The sequence below is a fragment of the Salvelinus alpinus genome, chromosome 9 (genome assembly GCF_045679555.1).
Source record: "Salvelinus alpinus chromosome 9, SLU_Salpinus.1, whole genome shotgun sequence".
In the NCBI taxonomy this organism is placed as follows: domain Eukaryota; kingdom Metazoa; phylum Chordata; class Actinopteri; order Salmoniformes; family Salmonidae; genus Salvelinus; species Salvelinus alpinus.
This window is the reverse complement of record NC_092094.1, coordinates 74,093,626-74,111,148: the sequence shown is the minus strand read 5'-3', so window position 1 is coordinate 74,111,148 and position 17,523 is coordinate 74,093,626. Positions and strand designations below refer to the sequence as shown.

Below are 17,523 nucleotides of genomic sequence, written 5' to 3'. Positions count from 1 at the left end.
CAACCAGAAGCCATGGGTTACAGGCAGCATCTGCACTGAGCTAAAGGCTAGAGCTGCCACTTTCAAGGAGCAGGACTCTAACCCGGAAGCTTATAAGAAATCCTGCTATGCCCTCCGATGAACCATCAAACAGGCAAAGCGTCAATACAGGACTAAGATCGAATCGTACTACACCGGCTCTGATGCTCGTCGGATGTGGCAGGGCTTGCAAACCATTACAGACTACAAAGGGAAGCACAGCCGAGAGCTGCCCAGTGACACAAGCCTACCAGACGAGCTAAACTACTTCTATGCTCGCTTCGAGGCAAATAACACTGAAACATGCATGAGAGCACCAGCTGTTCCGGAAGACTGTGTGATCACTCTCCGCAGCCGATGTGAGTAAGACCTTTAAACAGGTCAACATTCACAAGACCGCAGGGCCAGACGGATTACTGCGAGCATGCGCTGACCAACTGGCAAGTGTCTTCACTGACATTTTCAACGTCTCCCTGTCCGTGTCTGTAATACCAACATGTTTTAAGCAGACCACCATAGTGCCTGTGCCCAAGAACACTAAGGTAACCTGCCTAAATGACTACCGACCCGTAGCACTCGCGTCTGTAGCCATGAAGTGCTTTGAAAGGCTGGTCATTGCTGCCATCAACACCATCATCCCAGAAACTCTACACCCACTCCAGTTTGTATACCACCCCAACAGATCCACAGATGATGCAATCTCTATTACACTCCACACTGCCCTTTCCCACCTGGACAAAAGGAACACCTACAGTGGGGCAAAAAAGTATTTAGTCAGCCACCAATTGTGCAAGTTCTCCCACTTAAAAAGATGAGAGAGGCCTGTAATTTTCATCATAGGTACACTTCAACTATGACAGACAAAATGAGAAAAGAAATCCAGAAAATCACATTGTAGGATTTTTTATGAATTTATTTGCAAATTATGGTGGAAAATAAGTATTTGGTCACCTACAAACAAGCAAGATTTCTGGCTCTCACAGACCTGTAACTTCTTCTTTAAGAGGCTCCTCTGTCCTCCACTCATTACTTGTATTAATGGCACCTGTGTGAACTTGTTATCAGTATAAAAGACACCTGTCCACAACCTCAAACAGTCACACTCCAAACTCCACTATGGCCAAGACCAAAGAGCTGTCAAAGGACACCAGAAACAAAATTGTAGACCTGCACCAGGCTGGGAAGACTGAATCTGCAATAGGTAAGCAGCTTGGTTTGAAGAAATCAACTGTGGGAGCAATTATTAGGAAATGGAAGACATACAAGACCACTGATAATCTGCCTCGATCTGGGGCTCCACGCAAGATCTCACCCCGTGGGGTCAAAATGATCACAAGAACGGTGAGCAAAAATCCCAGAACCACACGGGGGGACCTAGTGAATGACCTGCAGAGAGCTGGGACCAAAGTAACAAAGCCTACCATCAGTAACACACTACGCCGCCAGGGACTCAAATCCTGCAGTGCCAGACGTGTCCCCCTGCTTAAGCCAGTACATGTCCAGGCCCGTCTGAAGTTTGCTAGAGAGCATTTGGATGATCCAGAAGAAGATTGGGAGAATGTCATATGGTCAGATGAAACCAAAATAGAACTTTTTGGTAAAAACTCAACTCGTCGGGTTTGGAGGACAAAGAATGCTGAGTTGCATCCAAAGAACACCATACCTACTGTGAAGCATGGGGGTGGAAACATCATGCTTTGGGGCTGTTTTTCTGCAAAGGGACCAGGAAGACTGATCCGTGTATAGGACAGAATGAATGGGGCTATGTATCGTGAGATTTTGAGTGAAAACCTCCTTCCATCAGCAAGGGCATTGAAGATGAAACGTGGCTGGGTCTTTCAGCATGACAATGATCCCAAACACACCGCCCGGGCAACGAAGGAGTGGCCTCGAAAGAAGCATTTCAAGGTCCTGGAGTGGCCTAGCCAGTCTCCAGATCTCAACGCCATAGAAAATCTTTGGAGGGAGTTGAAAGTCCGTGTTGCCCAGCAACAGCCCCAAAACATCACTGCTCTAGAGGAGATCTGCATGGAGGAATGGGCCAAAATACCAGCAACAGTGTGTGAAAACCTTGTGAAGACTTACAGAAAACGTTTGACCTCTGTCATTGCCAACAAAGGGTATATAACAAAGTATTGAGAAACTTTTGTTATTTCTCATTTTGTCTGTCATAGTTGAAGTGTACCTATGATGAAAATTACAGGCCTCTCTCATCTTTTTAAGTGGGAGAACTTGCACAATTGGTGGCTGACTAAATACTTTTTTGCCCCACTGTATGTGAGAATGCTGTTCATTGACTACAGCTCAGCGTTCAACACCATAGTGCCCTCAAACCTCACCAATAAGCTAAGGGCCCTGGGACTAAACACCTCCCTTTGCAACTGGATCCTGGACTTCATGACAGGCCGCCCCCAGGTAGTGAGGGTAGGTAACAACACATCTGCCATGCTGATCCTCAACACAGGGGCCCCTCAGAGGTGCGTGCTCAGCCACCTCCTGTACTCCCTGTTCACTCATGACTGCATGGCCAGGCACAACTCCAACACCATCATTAAATTAGCTGATGACACAACAGTGGTAGGCCTGATCACCGACAACGATGAGACAGCCTATAGGGAGGGGGTCAGAGACCTGGCCTTGTGATGCCAGGACAACAACCTCTCCCTCAACGTGATCAAGACAAAGGAGATGATTGTGGACTACAGGAAAAAGAGGACAGAGCACGCCCCCATTCTCATCGACGGGGCTGCAGTGGAGCAGGTTGAGAGCTTCAAGTTTCTTGGTGTCCACATCACCAACAAACTAACATGGTCCAAGCACACCAAGATAGTTGTAAAAGGGGCACTACAAAACCTATTCCCCTTCAGGAGACTGAAAGTATTTGGTATGGGTCCTCAGATCATCAAAAGGTTCTACAGCTGCACCATCGAGAGCATCCTGACTGGTTGAATCACTGCCTGGTATGGCAATTGCTCAGCCTCCGACCGCAAGGCACTATAGAGGATATTGCGAACGGCCCAGTGCATCACTGGGGCCAAGCTTCCTGCCATCCAGGACCTCGCCTGCATACCAGGCGTTGTCAGAGGAAGGCCCTAAAAATTGTCAAAGACTCCAGCCACCCTAGTCATAAACTGTTCTCTCTGCTACCGCACGGCAAGTGGTACCGGAGCGCCAAGTCTAGGTCCAAGAGTCTTCTAAACAGCTTCTACCCGCAAGCCATAAGACTCCTAAACATCTAGTCAAATGGCTACCCAGACTATTTGCATTGCCCCCCCCCCTTCTTTACATCACAGCTACTCTCTGTTGTCATCTATGAATAGTCACTTTAATAACTATGTACAAACTATCTCAACTAACCGGTGCCCCCGCACATTGACTCTGTATCGGTACCCCCCTGTATATAGTCTCGCTATTGTTATTTTACTGCTGCTCTTTAATTACTTATTTTTGTCTATTATTCTTATCCTAATTCATAACTGCATTGTTGGTTATATAGTACCAGTAAAAAGTTTGGACACACCTACTCATTGAAGTTAATATATATATATTTTTTTTTACTATTTTCTACATTGTTGAATAATAATGAAGACACCAAACTATGAAATAACACATATGGAATCATGTAGTAACCAAAAAAGTGTAAACAAATCAAAATATATTTTAGATTCTTCAAAGTAGCCACCCTTTCTTTGCCTTGATGACAGTTTTGCACACTCTTGCTATTCTCTCCACCAGCTTCACCTGGAATGCTTTCCCAACAGTCTTGAAGGAGTTCCCACATATGCTGAGCACATGTTGGCTGCTTTTCCTTCACTCTGCGGTCCAACTCATCCCAAACCATCTCAATTGGGTTGAGGTCGGGTGATTGTGGAGGCCAGGTCATCTGATGCAGCACTCCATCACTCTCTGTCTTGGTCAAATAGCCCTTACACAGCCTGTAGGCGTGTTGGGTCATTGTCCTGTTCAAAACCAAATGATAGTCCCACTAAGCGCAAACCAGATGGGATGGCGTATCGCTGCAGAATGCTGTGGTAGCCATGCTGGTTAAGTCTGCCTTTTTAAAATTATAAAAAAATCACCAACAGTGTCACCAGCAAAGCACCATCACACCACCTCCTCCATGCTTCACGGTGGGAACCACACATGAGGAGATCATTCGTTCACCTAATCTGCGTCTCACAAAGACACGGCGGTAGGAACCAGAAATCTCACATTTGGACTCATCAGACCAAAGGACAGATTTCCACCGGTCTAATGTCCATTGTTCGTGTTTCTTGGCCCAAGGAAGTCTCTTCTTCTTATTGGTGTCCTTTAGTAGTGATTTCTTTGCAGCATTTTGACCATGAAGGCCTGATTCACCCAGTCTTCTCTGAACAGTTGATGTTGAGATGTGTCTGTTACTTAAACTCTGTGAAGCATTTATTTGGGCTGCAATTTCTAAGGCTGGTAACTCTAATGAACTTATCCTCTGCAGTAGAGGTAACTCTGGGTCTTCCTGTCCTGTGGCGGTCCTCATGAGAGCCAGTTTCATCATAGCGCTTGATGGTTTTTGCGACTGCACTTGAAGGAACTTTGAAAGTTCTTGACATTTTCCACATTGACTGACCTTCATGTCTTAAAGTAACGGACTGTCGTTTCTCTTTGCTTATTTAGAGCTGTTCTTGCCATAATATGAACGTTGGTCTTTTACCAAATAGGGCCATCTTCTATATACCACCCCTACCTTCTCACAACACAACTGATTAGCTGAAATGCATTAAGAAGGAAAGAAATTACAAGGCACACCTGTTAATCGAAATGCATTCCAGTTGAGAACCTACTTCATGAAGCTGGTTGAGAGAATGCCAAGAGTGTGCAAAGCTGTCATCAAGGCAAAGGGTGGCTACTTTGAAGAATCTCAAATGTTGATTTGTTTAACTCTTTTTTTGGTTACTACATGTTTCCATAAAGTATGTGTTATTTCATAGTATGTGTTATTTCATGTCTTCACTATTATTCTATAATGTGGAAAATAGTAAAAAATAAATAAAAACCCTTAAATGAGTAGGTGTGGCCAAACTTTTGACTGGTACTGTGTGTGTGTGTGTGTATATATATATATATATATATATATATATATATACACACAGTTGAAGTCGAAAGTTCACATACACCTCAGCCAAATACATTTAAACTCAGTTTTTCACAACTCCTGACATTTAATCCTAGTAAATATTCCTTGTCTTCGGGTAATTTAGGATCACCACTTTATTTTAAGAATGTGAAATGTCAGAATAATAGTAGAGAGAATTATTTATTTCAGCTTTTATTTCTTTCATCACATTCCCAGTGGGTCTGAAGTTTACATACACTCAATTAGTATTTGGTAGCATTGCCTTTAAGTGGTTTAACTTGGGTCAAACGTTTCAGGTAGCCTTCCACAAGCTTCCCACAATAAGTTGGGTAAATTTTGGCACATTCCTCCTGACAGAGCTGGTGTAACTGGGTCAGGTTTGTAGGCCTCTTTGCTCGCACACTTCTTTTCAGTTCTGCCCACAAATTTTCTATAGGATTGAGGTCAGGGCTTTGTGATGGCCACTCCAATACCTTGACTTTGTTGTACTTAAGCCATTTTGCCACAACTTTGGAAGTATGCTTGGGGTCATTGTCCATTTGGAAGACCCATTTGCGACCAAGCTTTAACTTCCTGACTGATGTCTTGAGGTGTTGCTTCAATATAACCACATAACTACCTTCCTCTTGATGCCATCTATTTTGTGAAGTGCACCAGCCCTTCCTGCAGCAAAGCACCCCCACAACATGATGCTGCCACCCCCGTGCTTCACGTTTGGGATGGTGTTCTTCGGCTTGCAAGCATCCCCCTTTTTCCTCCAAACATAACGATGGTCATTATGGCCAAACAGTTCTGTTTTTGTTTCATCAGACCAGAGGACATTTGTCCAAAAAGTACGATCTTTGTCCCCATGTGCAGTTGCAAACCGTAGTCTGGCTTTTTTATGGCGGTTTTGGAGCAGTGGCTTCTTCCTTGCTGAGCGGCCTTTCAGGTTATGTCGATATAGGACTAGTTTTACTGTGGATATAGATACTTTGTCCATTGTCCTGTTGTAGGAGGAAATTGTCTCCAATTAAGCGCCGTCCACAGGGTATAGTGTTGCAAAATGGAGTGATAGCCTTCCTTCTTCAAGATCCCTTTTACCCTGTACAAATCTCACATTTTACCACCACCAAATCACCCCGAGACCATCACATTGCCTCCACCATGCTTGACAGATGGCGTCAAGCACTCCTCCAGCATCTTCATTTTTTCCTGCATCTCACAAATGTTATTCTTTGTGATCCGAACACCTCAAACTTAGATTCGTCTGTCCATAACACTTTTTTCCAATCTTCCTCTGTCCAGTGTCTGTTCTTTTGCCTATCTTAATCTTTTATTTTTATTGGCCAGTCTGAGATATGGCTTTTTCTTTATAGCTCTGTCTCGAAGGCCAGCATCCCGGAGTCAACTCTTCATTGTTGATGTTGAGACTGGTGTTTTTACGTGTACTATTTAATGAAGCTTCCAGTTGAGGACTTGTGAGGCATCTGTTTCTCAAACTAGACACTGTAATGTACTTAGAGTATCTAATGTCTTGCTCAGTTGTTCACCGGGGCCACCACTCCTCTTTCTACTCTGGTTGGAGCCAGTTTGCGCTGTTCTGCGAAGGGAGTAGTACACAGCGTTGTATGAGCTCTTCAGTTTCTTGGCAATTTCTCGTGTGGAATAGCCTTCATTTCTCAGAACAAGAATAGACTGACGAGTTTCAGAAGAAAGTGCTTTGTTTCTGGCCATTTTGAGCCTGTAATCGAACCCACAAATGCTGATGCTCCAGATACTCAACTAGTCTAAAGAAGGCCAGTTTTATTGCTTCTTTAATTAGCACAACAGTTTTCAGCTGTGCTAACATAATTGCAAAGGGGTTTTCTAATGATCAATTAGCCTTTTAAAATGATAAACTTGGATGAGCTAACACAACGTGCCATTGGAACACAGGAGTGATGGTTGCTGATAATGGGCCTCTGTACGCCTATGCAGATATTCCATAAAAAAATCAGCCGTTTCCAGCTACAATAGTCATTTACAACATTAACAATGTCTACACTGTATTTCTGATCAATTTGATGTTATTTTAATGGACCAATTTTTTTTGCTTTTCTTTCAAAAACAAGGACATTTCTAAGTGACCCCAGTCTTTTGAACAGTGGTGTGTGTAAACACTTTTTTTTTTAATGTCTTTGCTAGGTAGTGTTAGCTAGTGCTAGCCGGCTCTACCTGCGCCACTACTCTGGTAGTTTTCATTCTATAGCTTGTTCTCCATCTTTTTAAATAGTGAGCCAACATGTTTTCAGCAATTTTATTTCCAAAACAATTCTCTCATGCTCTCTCTTGTCTCTCTGCAGCAGACATATACAGAGCAATATATTTGGAACATCAAATCGCAATAAAATCACAGTATCAAGTCACATGACCAAGATTGACCTTTCAAAGCCTCTTGCATAAAGCAATAATTGTATGGCCTATGGACACAGGGCATACAGTAGCCATCCCCTTTAAGCCTCCCCTATTACCCAGAGTTCAAATTCCTCTTCCCAGCTGGAGTAATAGAATTGCCTCTAGCTAAATGTTATTATTTGGGGAAGAGTAATCCCCCTAGTAGTTTGGCAGCCTCCTATGTGCTAATGAAATGTTCTGTGCAAACGAACCAGCACCTCGCCTCCCTCTGAGCTAACTCTCTTATTTTTAATACGAATATTAGAAAATTGGATTTTTCAGCAAAGTAAATATTTTTCCATTTTGTAGATGTATGATATTACAAAGCTATATTCATATGATGATATGAGGACATCGATATGAATAGGAGGGGTTGGAATAGATACAGAATGAGTGATTATCAGGTATAATTAAATTACAGGGATGAACACAGTATAAGCAGATAGTTGTTTTGCTGTGGACACACACACATACCGCCCGAGGGTGGTTAGTCCTGTGGCTAATAGACTGTAAATGGAGCACAAATCAGGATCCTGTGACACTTCGACAATGTCTCTCATCAGGCTTGGAAAGTCCCTGTGTGTGTGTGTGTGTGTGTGTGTGTGTGTGTGTACGCGCTGTCGACCATCAGGTTCCATCATAGTAATTTAGAGGGGTCTTCAACCTTTTCTTGCCTAGGGACCCCTTCCCAGGCAAACCGGTGACCCAGGGACCCCGATCATACATTAGCAGCAAAATAAATCTTCACATTTGTCTTATCAGGTGAATGATAATGACAAGGAGAAGAAATCAACATTTTAACCCTATCAGTCCCAAGACCCCAGCAAAAATCTACTTTTCATTTATCTGACTTTGATTTATCTGCATGTCCAACCCTTGTACACAAAAGTATGTGAACACCCATTCAATTAGTGGATTTGGCTATTTCAGCCATGCCCGTTGCTGGCAGGTGTATAAAATCTAGCACACAGCCATGCATTATCCATAGACAAACATTGGCAGTAGAATGGCCCGTACTGAAGAGCTCAGTGACTTTCAACGTGGCACCGTCATAGGATGCCATCTTTCCAACAAGTCAGTTCGTTAAATTTCTGCCCTGCTAGAGCTGCCTCGGAGCTGTTATTGTGAAGTGGAAACGTCTAGGAGCAACAACGGCTCAGCTGCGAAGTGGTAGGCCACACAAGGTCACAGAACGGGACCGCTGAAGCGCGTAGCGCATAAAATTTGCCTGTCCTTGGTTGCAACACTTACTACCGAGTTCCAAACTGCCTCTGGAAGCAACGTCAGCACAATAACTGTCCGCTTCCATGGCCGAGCAGCCGCACCCAAGTCTAAGATCACTATGCACAATGCCAAGCGTCGGCTGGAGTGGTGTAAAGCTCGCCGACAGAAATGGTTTGTACAGAAATAGTTTGTCGAGATCAGTGTGGAAGAACTTGACTGGCCTGCACAGAGTCCTGACCTCAACCCCATCAAATACCTTTGGGATGAATTGGAACGCCGACTGCGAGCCAGGCCTAATCGCCCAACATCAGTGCCCAAACTCCGCAGCAATGTTCCAACATCTAGTGGAAAGCTTTCCCAGAAGAGTGGAGGCTGTTATAGCAGCAAAGGGGGGACCAACTCCATATTAATGTCCGTCATTTTGGAATGAGACGTTCGATGAGCAGGTGTCCACATACCTTGGGCCATGTAGAGTATTTACCCTCACAATGAAATGTTTTACCATTTTCTTTTCAGGACAACTAGGGATACAAGTAGAACACAAAACAATTTAATAAACAGTTGCATTCATAAGTATATGAATTATATGGACAAATGTCAATATAAAAAAGTCAGCCAAGGCAAGAAATTGTACAAACAAATTTATATCAATGCTGTAAGTACAGAAATGGTTTGCTCAATGGGAAATGAATATCCGACTAGTTAGTGACAACTGTTTGGAATGTTGAGTTTGTGACAGCAACTATGTGAGATTTATTATAGACACTATGTCCTGGGATTTCCTATGTTCCTCTACGTAGAAGAACCCCTTACCTTCTGACGAATCTTGTGTAGCTTGTGAGCGTCATAGAGCACAACATGTTACATGTTCGTTAGAGTCTGTAGCTTAATAGTTTGTAGCTGAAACCATTCGGACTCGACCGACGTTTTGGTAAAAAGACCCGGCCCGGGCCCCTTCGGGATCTACCCTTGTCTCACAAACACTGCTCTAGTTCAGCCCCCGTTAATCCCACAGACTATTGGAGAAGTAGACAAATCCACTGGTCCAACCTAGAAGTCTGTAGCTCGAACACACAATGTTTTAAAGGGGTTAGAAGTCCAAAACGCGCCGGCATTACAGTGGGACTCATTGGGTTAAAATGAATAGATTTGGTAGATCAGTTTGCATTATTTTGACCTCCCCACATTATAATTGGAAGAGGAAGTGTAAACTCTAACACAGCCTATAAACTCAGATGGTAACTCCAAACACATTTTCACTAAGAGAAGCTGCTTAGCTGTTTAAACAGTGGTTAGCCATGTGTTAGCCAACATGTAATTTCCCAGTCAAGAAAGCTTACCAGCAGCCTGCGGCACTATAGCTTTTAATGCAAACTAAGAGCTACAGTGCATTTGGAAAGTATTCAGACCCCTTGACTTTTTCCCCGTTTTGTTACGTTACAGCCTTATTGTAAAATGGATTAAATTCATTTTTTCCCTTATCAATCTACACACAATACCCCATAATGACAAAGCGAAAACAGGTTTTGACATTTTTGCAAATGTATTAAAAATAAAAAACATACCTTATTTTCATATGTATTCAGACCCAGGTGCATCCTGTTTCCAATGACCATCCTTGAGATGTTTCTACGACATGATTGGAGTCCACCTGTGGTAAATGCAATTGATTGGACATGATTTGGAAAGGCACACACCTGTTTTATATAAGGTCCTGCAGTTGACAGTGCACGTCAGAGTTAAAACCAAGCCAGGAGGTCGAAGGAAATGTCCGTAGAGCTCCGAGACATGATTGTGTCGAGGCACAGATCTGGGGAAGGGTACCAAAACATTTCTGCAGTATTGATTGTCCCCAGGAACACAGTGCCCTCCATCATTCTTAAATGGAAGAAGTTTGGAACCACTAAGACTCTTCCTAGAGCTGCCTGCCTGGTCAAACTGAGCAATCGGGATAGAAGGGCCTTGGTCAGGGAGGTGACCATGAACTTGATGGTCACTGACAGAGTTCCTCTGTGGAGGAAGGACAAACATCTCTGCAGCACTCCACCAACCAGGCCTATATGGTAGAGTGGCCAGACGGAAGCCACTCCTCAGTACTGCCCGCTTGGAGTTTGCCAAAAGGCACCTAAAGACTCTTTGGCCTGAATGCCAAGCGTCACGTCTGGAAGAAACCTGGCACCATCACTACGGTGAAAAGTGGTGGCAGCATCATGCTGTGGGGATGTTTTTCAGCGGCAGGGACTGGGAGACTAGTCAGGATCTAGGAAAAGATGAACAGAGTAAAGTACAGAGATATCCTTCATGAAAACCTGCTCCAAAGCACTCAAGACCTCAGACTGGGGGAAAGGTTCACCTTCCAACAGGACAATGACCCTGAGCAGACAGCCAAGACAATGCACGAGTGGCTCCAGGACACATGTCTGAATGTCCTTGAGTGGCCCAGCCAGAGCCCAGACTTGAACCTGACCGAACATCTCTGGAGAGACCTGAAAATAGCTGTGCAGCTACGCTCCCCATCCAACCTGACAGAGCTTGAGAGGATCTGCAGAGAAGAATGGGAGAAACTCCCCAAATACAGGTGTGCCAAGCTGGTAGCGTCGTTCCCAAGAAGGCTGTAATCGCTGCCAAAGGTGCTTCAACAAAGTACTGAGTAAAGGGTCTGAATACTTACAGTACCAGTCAAAAGTTTGGACACGCCTACTCATTCCAGATTTTTTATTTTATTATTTTCTACATTGTAGAATATTAGTGAAGACATCAACTATGAAATAACATATGGAATCATGTAGTAACCAAAAATGTGTTAAATATATTTTGGATTCTTCAAAGTAGCCACCCTTTGCCTTGATGACAGCTTTGCACATGCTTGGCATTCTCTCAACCAGCTTCATGAGGTAGTCACCTGGCATGCATTTCAATTAAACAGGTGTGCCTTGTTAATATGTCAAATTCCTTTCCTTAATGCGTTTGAGCCAATCAGTTGTGTTGTGACAGGTTAGGGGTGGTATACAGAATCAAATCAAATCAAATTTTATTTGCAGTAGATGGCGCCGCTGCACCTTCTTCACCACACTGTCTGTGTGGGTGGACCAATTCAGTTTGTCCGTGATGTGTACGCCGAGGAACTTAAAACTTACTACCCTCTCCACTACTGTCTCGTCGATGTGGATAGGGGGGTGCTCCCTCTGCTGTTTCCTGAAGTCGACGATCATCTCCTTTGTTTTGTTGACGTTGAGTGTGAGGTTATTTTCCTGACACCACACTCCGAGGGCCCTCACCTCCTCCCTGTAAGCCGTCTCGTCGTTGTTGGTAATCAAGCCTACCATTGTAGTGTCGTCTGCAAACTTGATGATTGAGTTGGAAGCTTGCATGGCCATGCAGTCGTGGGTGAACAGGGAGTACAGGAGAGGGCTCAGAACGCACCCTTGTGGGGCCCCAGTCTTGAGGATCAGCGGAGTGGAGATGTTGTTACCTACTCTCACCACCTGGGGGCGGCCCGTCGGGAAGTCCAGAACCCAGTTGCACAGGGCGGGGTTGAGACTCAGGGTCTCGAGCTTGATGACGAGTTTGGAGGGTACTATGCAATGGACATTAGACCGGTAGAAATCTGTCCTTTGGTCTGATGAGTCCAAATTGGAGATTTTTGGTTCCAACTGCCGTGTCGTTGTGAGACGCAGAGTAGGTGAACGGATGATCTCTGCATGTGTGGTTCCCACCGTGAAGCATGGAGGTGTGATGGTGTGGGGGTGCTTTTCTGGTGACACTGTCTGTTATTTATTTAGAATTCAAGGCACTCTTAACCAGCATGGCTACCACAGCATTCTGCAGCGATACGCCATCCCATCTGGTTTGCGCTTAGTGACACTATCATTTGTTTTTCAACAAGACAATGACCCAAAACACACCTCCAGGCTGTGTAAGGTCTATTTGACCAAGACGGAGAGTGATGGAGTGCTGCATCAGATGACCTGGCCTCCACAATCACCTGACCTCAACCCAATTTGAGATGGTTTGGGATGAGTTGGACCGCAGCGTGAAGGAAAAGCAGCCAACATGTGCTCAGCATATGTGGGAACTCCTTCAAGACTGTTGGAAAAGCATTCCCGGTGAAGCTGGTGGAGAGAATAGCAAGAGTGTGCAAAACTGTCATGAAGGCAAAGAAAGGGTGGCTACTTTTAAACAAATCTAAATAAAATTTAGATTCTTCACACTTTTTTGGTTGCCACATGATTCTGTATGTGTTGTTTCATAGTTTTGATGTCTTCACTATTATTCTACAATGTAGAAAATAGTAAAAAAAAAAAAAAAAAAAATTAATGAGTGGGTGTGTCAACTTTTCAAATCAAATTTTATTTGTCACATACACATGGTTAGCAGATGTTAATGCGAGTGTAGTGAAATGCTTGTGCTTCTAGTACCGACAATGCAGTAATAACCAAAGAGTAATCTAACCTAACAATTTCACAACAACTACCTTATACACACAAGTGTAAAGGGATGAAGAATATGTACATAAAAATATATGAATGAGTGATGGTACAGAATGGCATAGGCAAGATGCAGTAGATGGTATAGAGTACAGTATATACATATGGGATGAGTAATGTAAGGTATGTAAACATTATATTAAGTGGCATTGTTTAAAGTGGCTAGTGATTTTTTTTTTACAACTTTTTCCATTATTAAAGTGGAATAAATAATTTATTATTATTATCAAAAAGCTTTTGACTGGTATGTGATAAATGTGATACTTAAGTTTTTTACATTTAATGCATTTGAAAAAAATTCAAAAACCCTGCTTTACCTTTTCATTATGGGGTATTGTGTGTAGATTGATTTTATCAATTTTAGAATAGGGCTGTAACGTAACAAAATGTGGGAAAAGTCAAGGGGTCTGAATACTTTCTGAATGCACTGTATATTCGTGGGTGCTTTTTCAAGGCCTATGTCAGAGGGCCGCTGACCCCCGGTTGAATACCCCTGATTTAGAGAGACAACTAGTAGGGAGGCCCCCTATTTGAATTGCTGTTGCATGTCCCCTTTAGAAACAGAACGTGATCGACAGATATGTGACCCCACAAACTCAACCTAACAAGATACTACAAATCATAGCCACAGTTTACAGATATTAACAAGTTGATGTCAAGTGTTTTTGTTCCCCAGTTGTGTGTATGACCACACTATGAATCTGACACAAGGTTCACCCTCAAATGATTTCAGGCTTTTATCATTCCAACAAGTCCACTACGGATGAGCAGTAGTGGATGAACCCAGGTCTAAATCCTCCTCCTATTCCCCTTCACCAGGTGAGGGTGCTGTTCTCCAAAGGCCCCTTCATCTCCATTTTTGCCAGCGACCCCCACATCATCATCAAGGCCATCAACCAGAACCTGAACAGCGTGCTCAGGGACTCCAACATCAACGGCCACGACTACATGAGGAACATCGTCCACCTGCCTGTTTTCCTCAACAGCCGGGGGCTAAGCACGACCAGGAAGCTGTGCATGGCCGCCCCCACCTCCAACGGAGACCTGGCCAACCCTGAGGGTACGCAAGACATATGTATGGCATGTGTCACACAAACATGAAAACGCGCATACACACACAGGCCAGTGTTTCTTAATCCTGGGGACCCCAAAGGGTGTACATTTTTGTTAGGGTAAAAAATATCATGTGCATCAATTTGGGTCCCTGTGGACCAGGATTAGGAAACACTGACATCACTTTGGGTTCTGTGGACCAGGATTAGGAAACACTGACATCCCTTTGGGTTCTGTGGACCAGGATTAGGAAACACTGACATCACTTTGGGTCCTGTGGACCAGGATTAGGAAACACTGACATCACTTTGGGTCCTGTGGACCAGGATTAGGAAACACTGACATCACTTTGGGTCCTGTGGACCAGAATTAGGAAACACTGACATAGGCATAGACTAGACACGCACACACACACACACTCGCGCATTCTGACTTGCTGTAGGAAATGGTAATAATTTATCGTGAATAGGTTGGTTCTTTATATTAGGTGTTGTGATGAGACATCCCTGATGGTACTGTCTCTTTTTATCTCTCCTTTTCCACTCCTCTTCACAGGATGGCATGAGGAGATGGACAGGAACCTATCCTCAAACAGTCTGGGGGATCAGGCCAAGTTTGGCAGCAAGACGGCCCTCAACCGCAGGGTAAGCTCTTTCAGCCAGCCAACCCTCTCCATGCCCAGGCTGAGCCATAGATCTACCTGCAGAGGTCCTGTAGACCGGCAGAGTTCTGGCACAAAGACAAGTGATAGAACAAGGAACATAAGGAGATTGGGCGTCTGCGGGCAATGAAAGCTCAGTAAACGCATCAAAATGTTGCCTCTGAAGTGGTTTTTATGCTTCTTTTCCCATAGACACAGCTAGAGAAGACTAAGATAGAAAGGGTGAGATAATGCACTTAAACCCACAGGCCCGGGGGTGTAGCTAGCTTCCTCTAGCCTTGCGGTGAACATAGTGGAGAGGGGTGGAGGAGGTCGGGAGCAAAAGAGCCTGTCTCCATCGCCGAGGAGTCTCTGCCTGGTAATTGATGTAATGTCTGTTTATCCTTCCTGCTGCGATGCCACACTGCCTAATGACAGGGAGGAGCAGCAGTGTGTCCCAGTGACAAAACGCTGGCATCGGTGGCTGCTGGCGGGAGGCTAAGTGGCCCTGCCTGCTTCCCCCTGCGAGGACCCCGTTTTGTTTGTTTATCTGTTTGTTTGTTTGGGCGTCTGATTTATTTGCCTGTTTTTTTTTTTTGTCTTTTATTTTCCTTGGGTCCCTTTTTTTTATTTCGGCGCCCACTTCTTTTTGTTTGCCCTCTCTGGCGGTTTCCTGGCTGCCAAGAAGGCAGTGAGTGGGTCTCTTTACAAGTGGAGCTAAGAAGGATGGAAGGAAGGAGGATGGAGGGAGAGAAAAAGCTCTCTGTCTCTCGGCTACTTAATTGCGGAGTTGTGGATCTTTAGCCTTCCAAGATGGCAGGGGAGGGGAAGTGAGGGAGGCGGGCCAGGCGAGCTCAGGCTTGTAAACAGTATTTGGCGCCGGGCTCTGGGCTGACGTGAGCTCAAAGTAAGTTTGCTTGTTTGGAGGAAAGACTCCAACTCTTACAGCAGTTTTTCAACATTCAGAGCTCAGCAATTTCTCCTGATGGTCTGGTTATACAGAAAAACAAGTCAATAAAACAACGATCAACTTTCCCCGATCACATTTCACTCCTTGAGCATGTCCAATGCATCTAAGTAAGGATCAAATGAGAGCCAATCACCTCCTTACTGAACCAATGCTGGCTATACACTCTCTCCCTACCAGTGAGGTCGTCACACGGCAGGCATTAAGTCCACATCAAAGTCCGCTCAGTGGCTGGTGGTGGTGTTCTGAGTGTGGCCTGACGAACACTCTCATATTTACAGCATCGCTGCACCGTTCAGCAAGCAGCACCTATTGTGGTCCTCCAAACAGCATTCCACTCATTTTGTACTCGCAGACAATGCAGAAAAGAGGTGAGATCTAGTCTCAATACGTAGTTTAGTCTTTGCTTGAGACACACACACACACACACACACACACACACACACACACACACAACCCTGTGTGGACCCCAGGAAGCGTAGCTGTGGCTAATATCAAACAAACTTTGAGCCAGCTGTGTAAGGACAGTGACTGTGGACAGCTGATGCCTCTGTCTTGGTAGCACACAGTGTATATCCGTGCTTCCAGCCCTGGACATGCCCTGTTGAGCTCAACTGAGATCTCCAGTCTGTTAATTGGGCCCAGTAACAGAGCTGCTTGTGTGTTGGTGGGATGGGTGTTGGGAAAACAAGGATGGAAGAGACGGGACTACAGGACTAGAGGTCACACACCCAGGGAGCCGCTTGTCGCAAGGTGCACGGCACGCCACGGGGTGATGTCATCACGAGACTGCCACAAAACTGTCACGCGGTCATGTGGATTGTAGAACACAGGGCAGGTCAAACGAGGCCAGTGCTTGCTGTAAATACATGTTACTATCATTTTGATATGTAAAGCAAACACATAATACACTCTGTGGCCAGTTTATTAGGTACACTACCCCGTTCACAAAAATGGTTCGCTCCTGCAGACAGTGAGTCATGTGGCCGTGGCTTGCTATGTAAAGCAGGCAGACAGGCATCGAGGCGTTCAGTTACTGTTCCATTGAATGTTAGAACGGGCAAAACGAGTGACCTAAGCTAAAATTACTTACTGACTGGTTTGTGGAAAGACCAAAGGCTAATCCAAGTATAAACATGAGGCATTGTGTGTGTGTGTGTGTGTAGGACACGTACCGCAGGAGGCAGATGCAGAGGACTGTTACCAGACAGATGTCCTTTGACCTGACCAAGCTGCTGGTCACCGAGGACTGGTTCAGTGACATCAGCCCCCAGACCATGAGGAGGCTCCTGAACATCGTCTCTGTCACAGGTACACACATCACCTATTAGATGACCTTTATTTCACCCAAGGGGGAGAGTCGACTTCTCCCAGCACGGCACTTGTTATCGGAAGGGGAGTAGTAGGTGTTTCAACCAACACACCAACGCCACTTCTCATTGGTCCATATTTCCAGGACGTCTGCTGAGGGCCAATCAGATCATATTTAACTGGGATCGTCTGGCGTCGTGGATCAACCTGACGGAAGAGTGGCCCTACAGGACCTCCTGGCTCATCCTCTTCCTGGAGGAGACCGACGGCATCTCAGACCAGGTCCCCCTGAAGA

The 17,523-nt window shown here is 44.8% G+C and overlaps 1 protein-coding gene across 6 annotated transcripts in view; it reads left to right on the top strand.

Annotated features, from left to right (window-relative positions):
• The window catches only part of kidins220a (kinase D-interacting substrate 220a), a 96,518-nt gene that overhangs the window by 22,298 nt on the left and 56,697 nt on the right, over positions 1 to 17,523 (top strand). For all 6 annotated transcript variants that reach the window (XM_071327147.1, XM_071327149.1, XM_071327148.1 and 3 more), the window contains 4 exons: positions 14,077 to 14,317; positions 14,866 to 14,954; positions 17,084 to 17,228; positions 17,374 to 17,523. The exon at positions 17,374 to 17,523 is cut by the window's right edge and continues 13 nt beyond it. In XM_071327147.1, coding sequence (XP_071183248.1) covers positions 14,077 to 14,317; positions 14,866 to 14,954; positions 17,084 to 17,228; positions 17,374 to 17,523 — 625 coding nt within the window. The remainder of the gene's footprint in view (positions 1 to 14,076; positions 14,318 to 14,865; positions 14,955 to 17,083; positions 17,229 to 17,373) is intronic.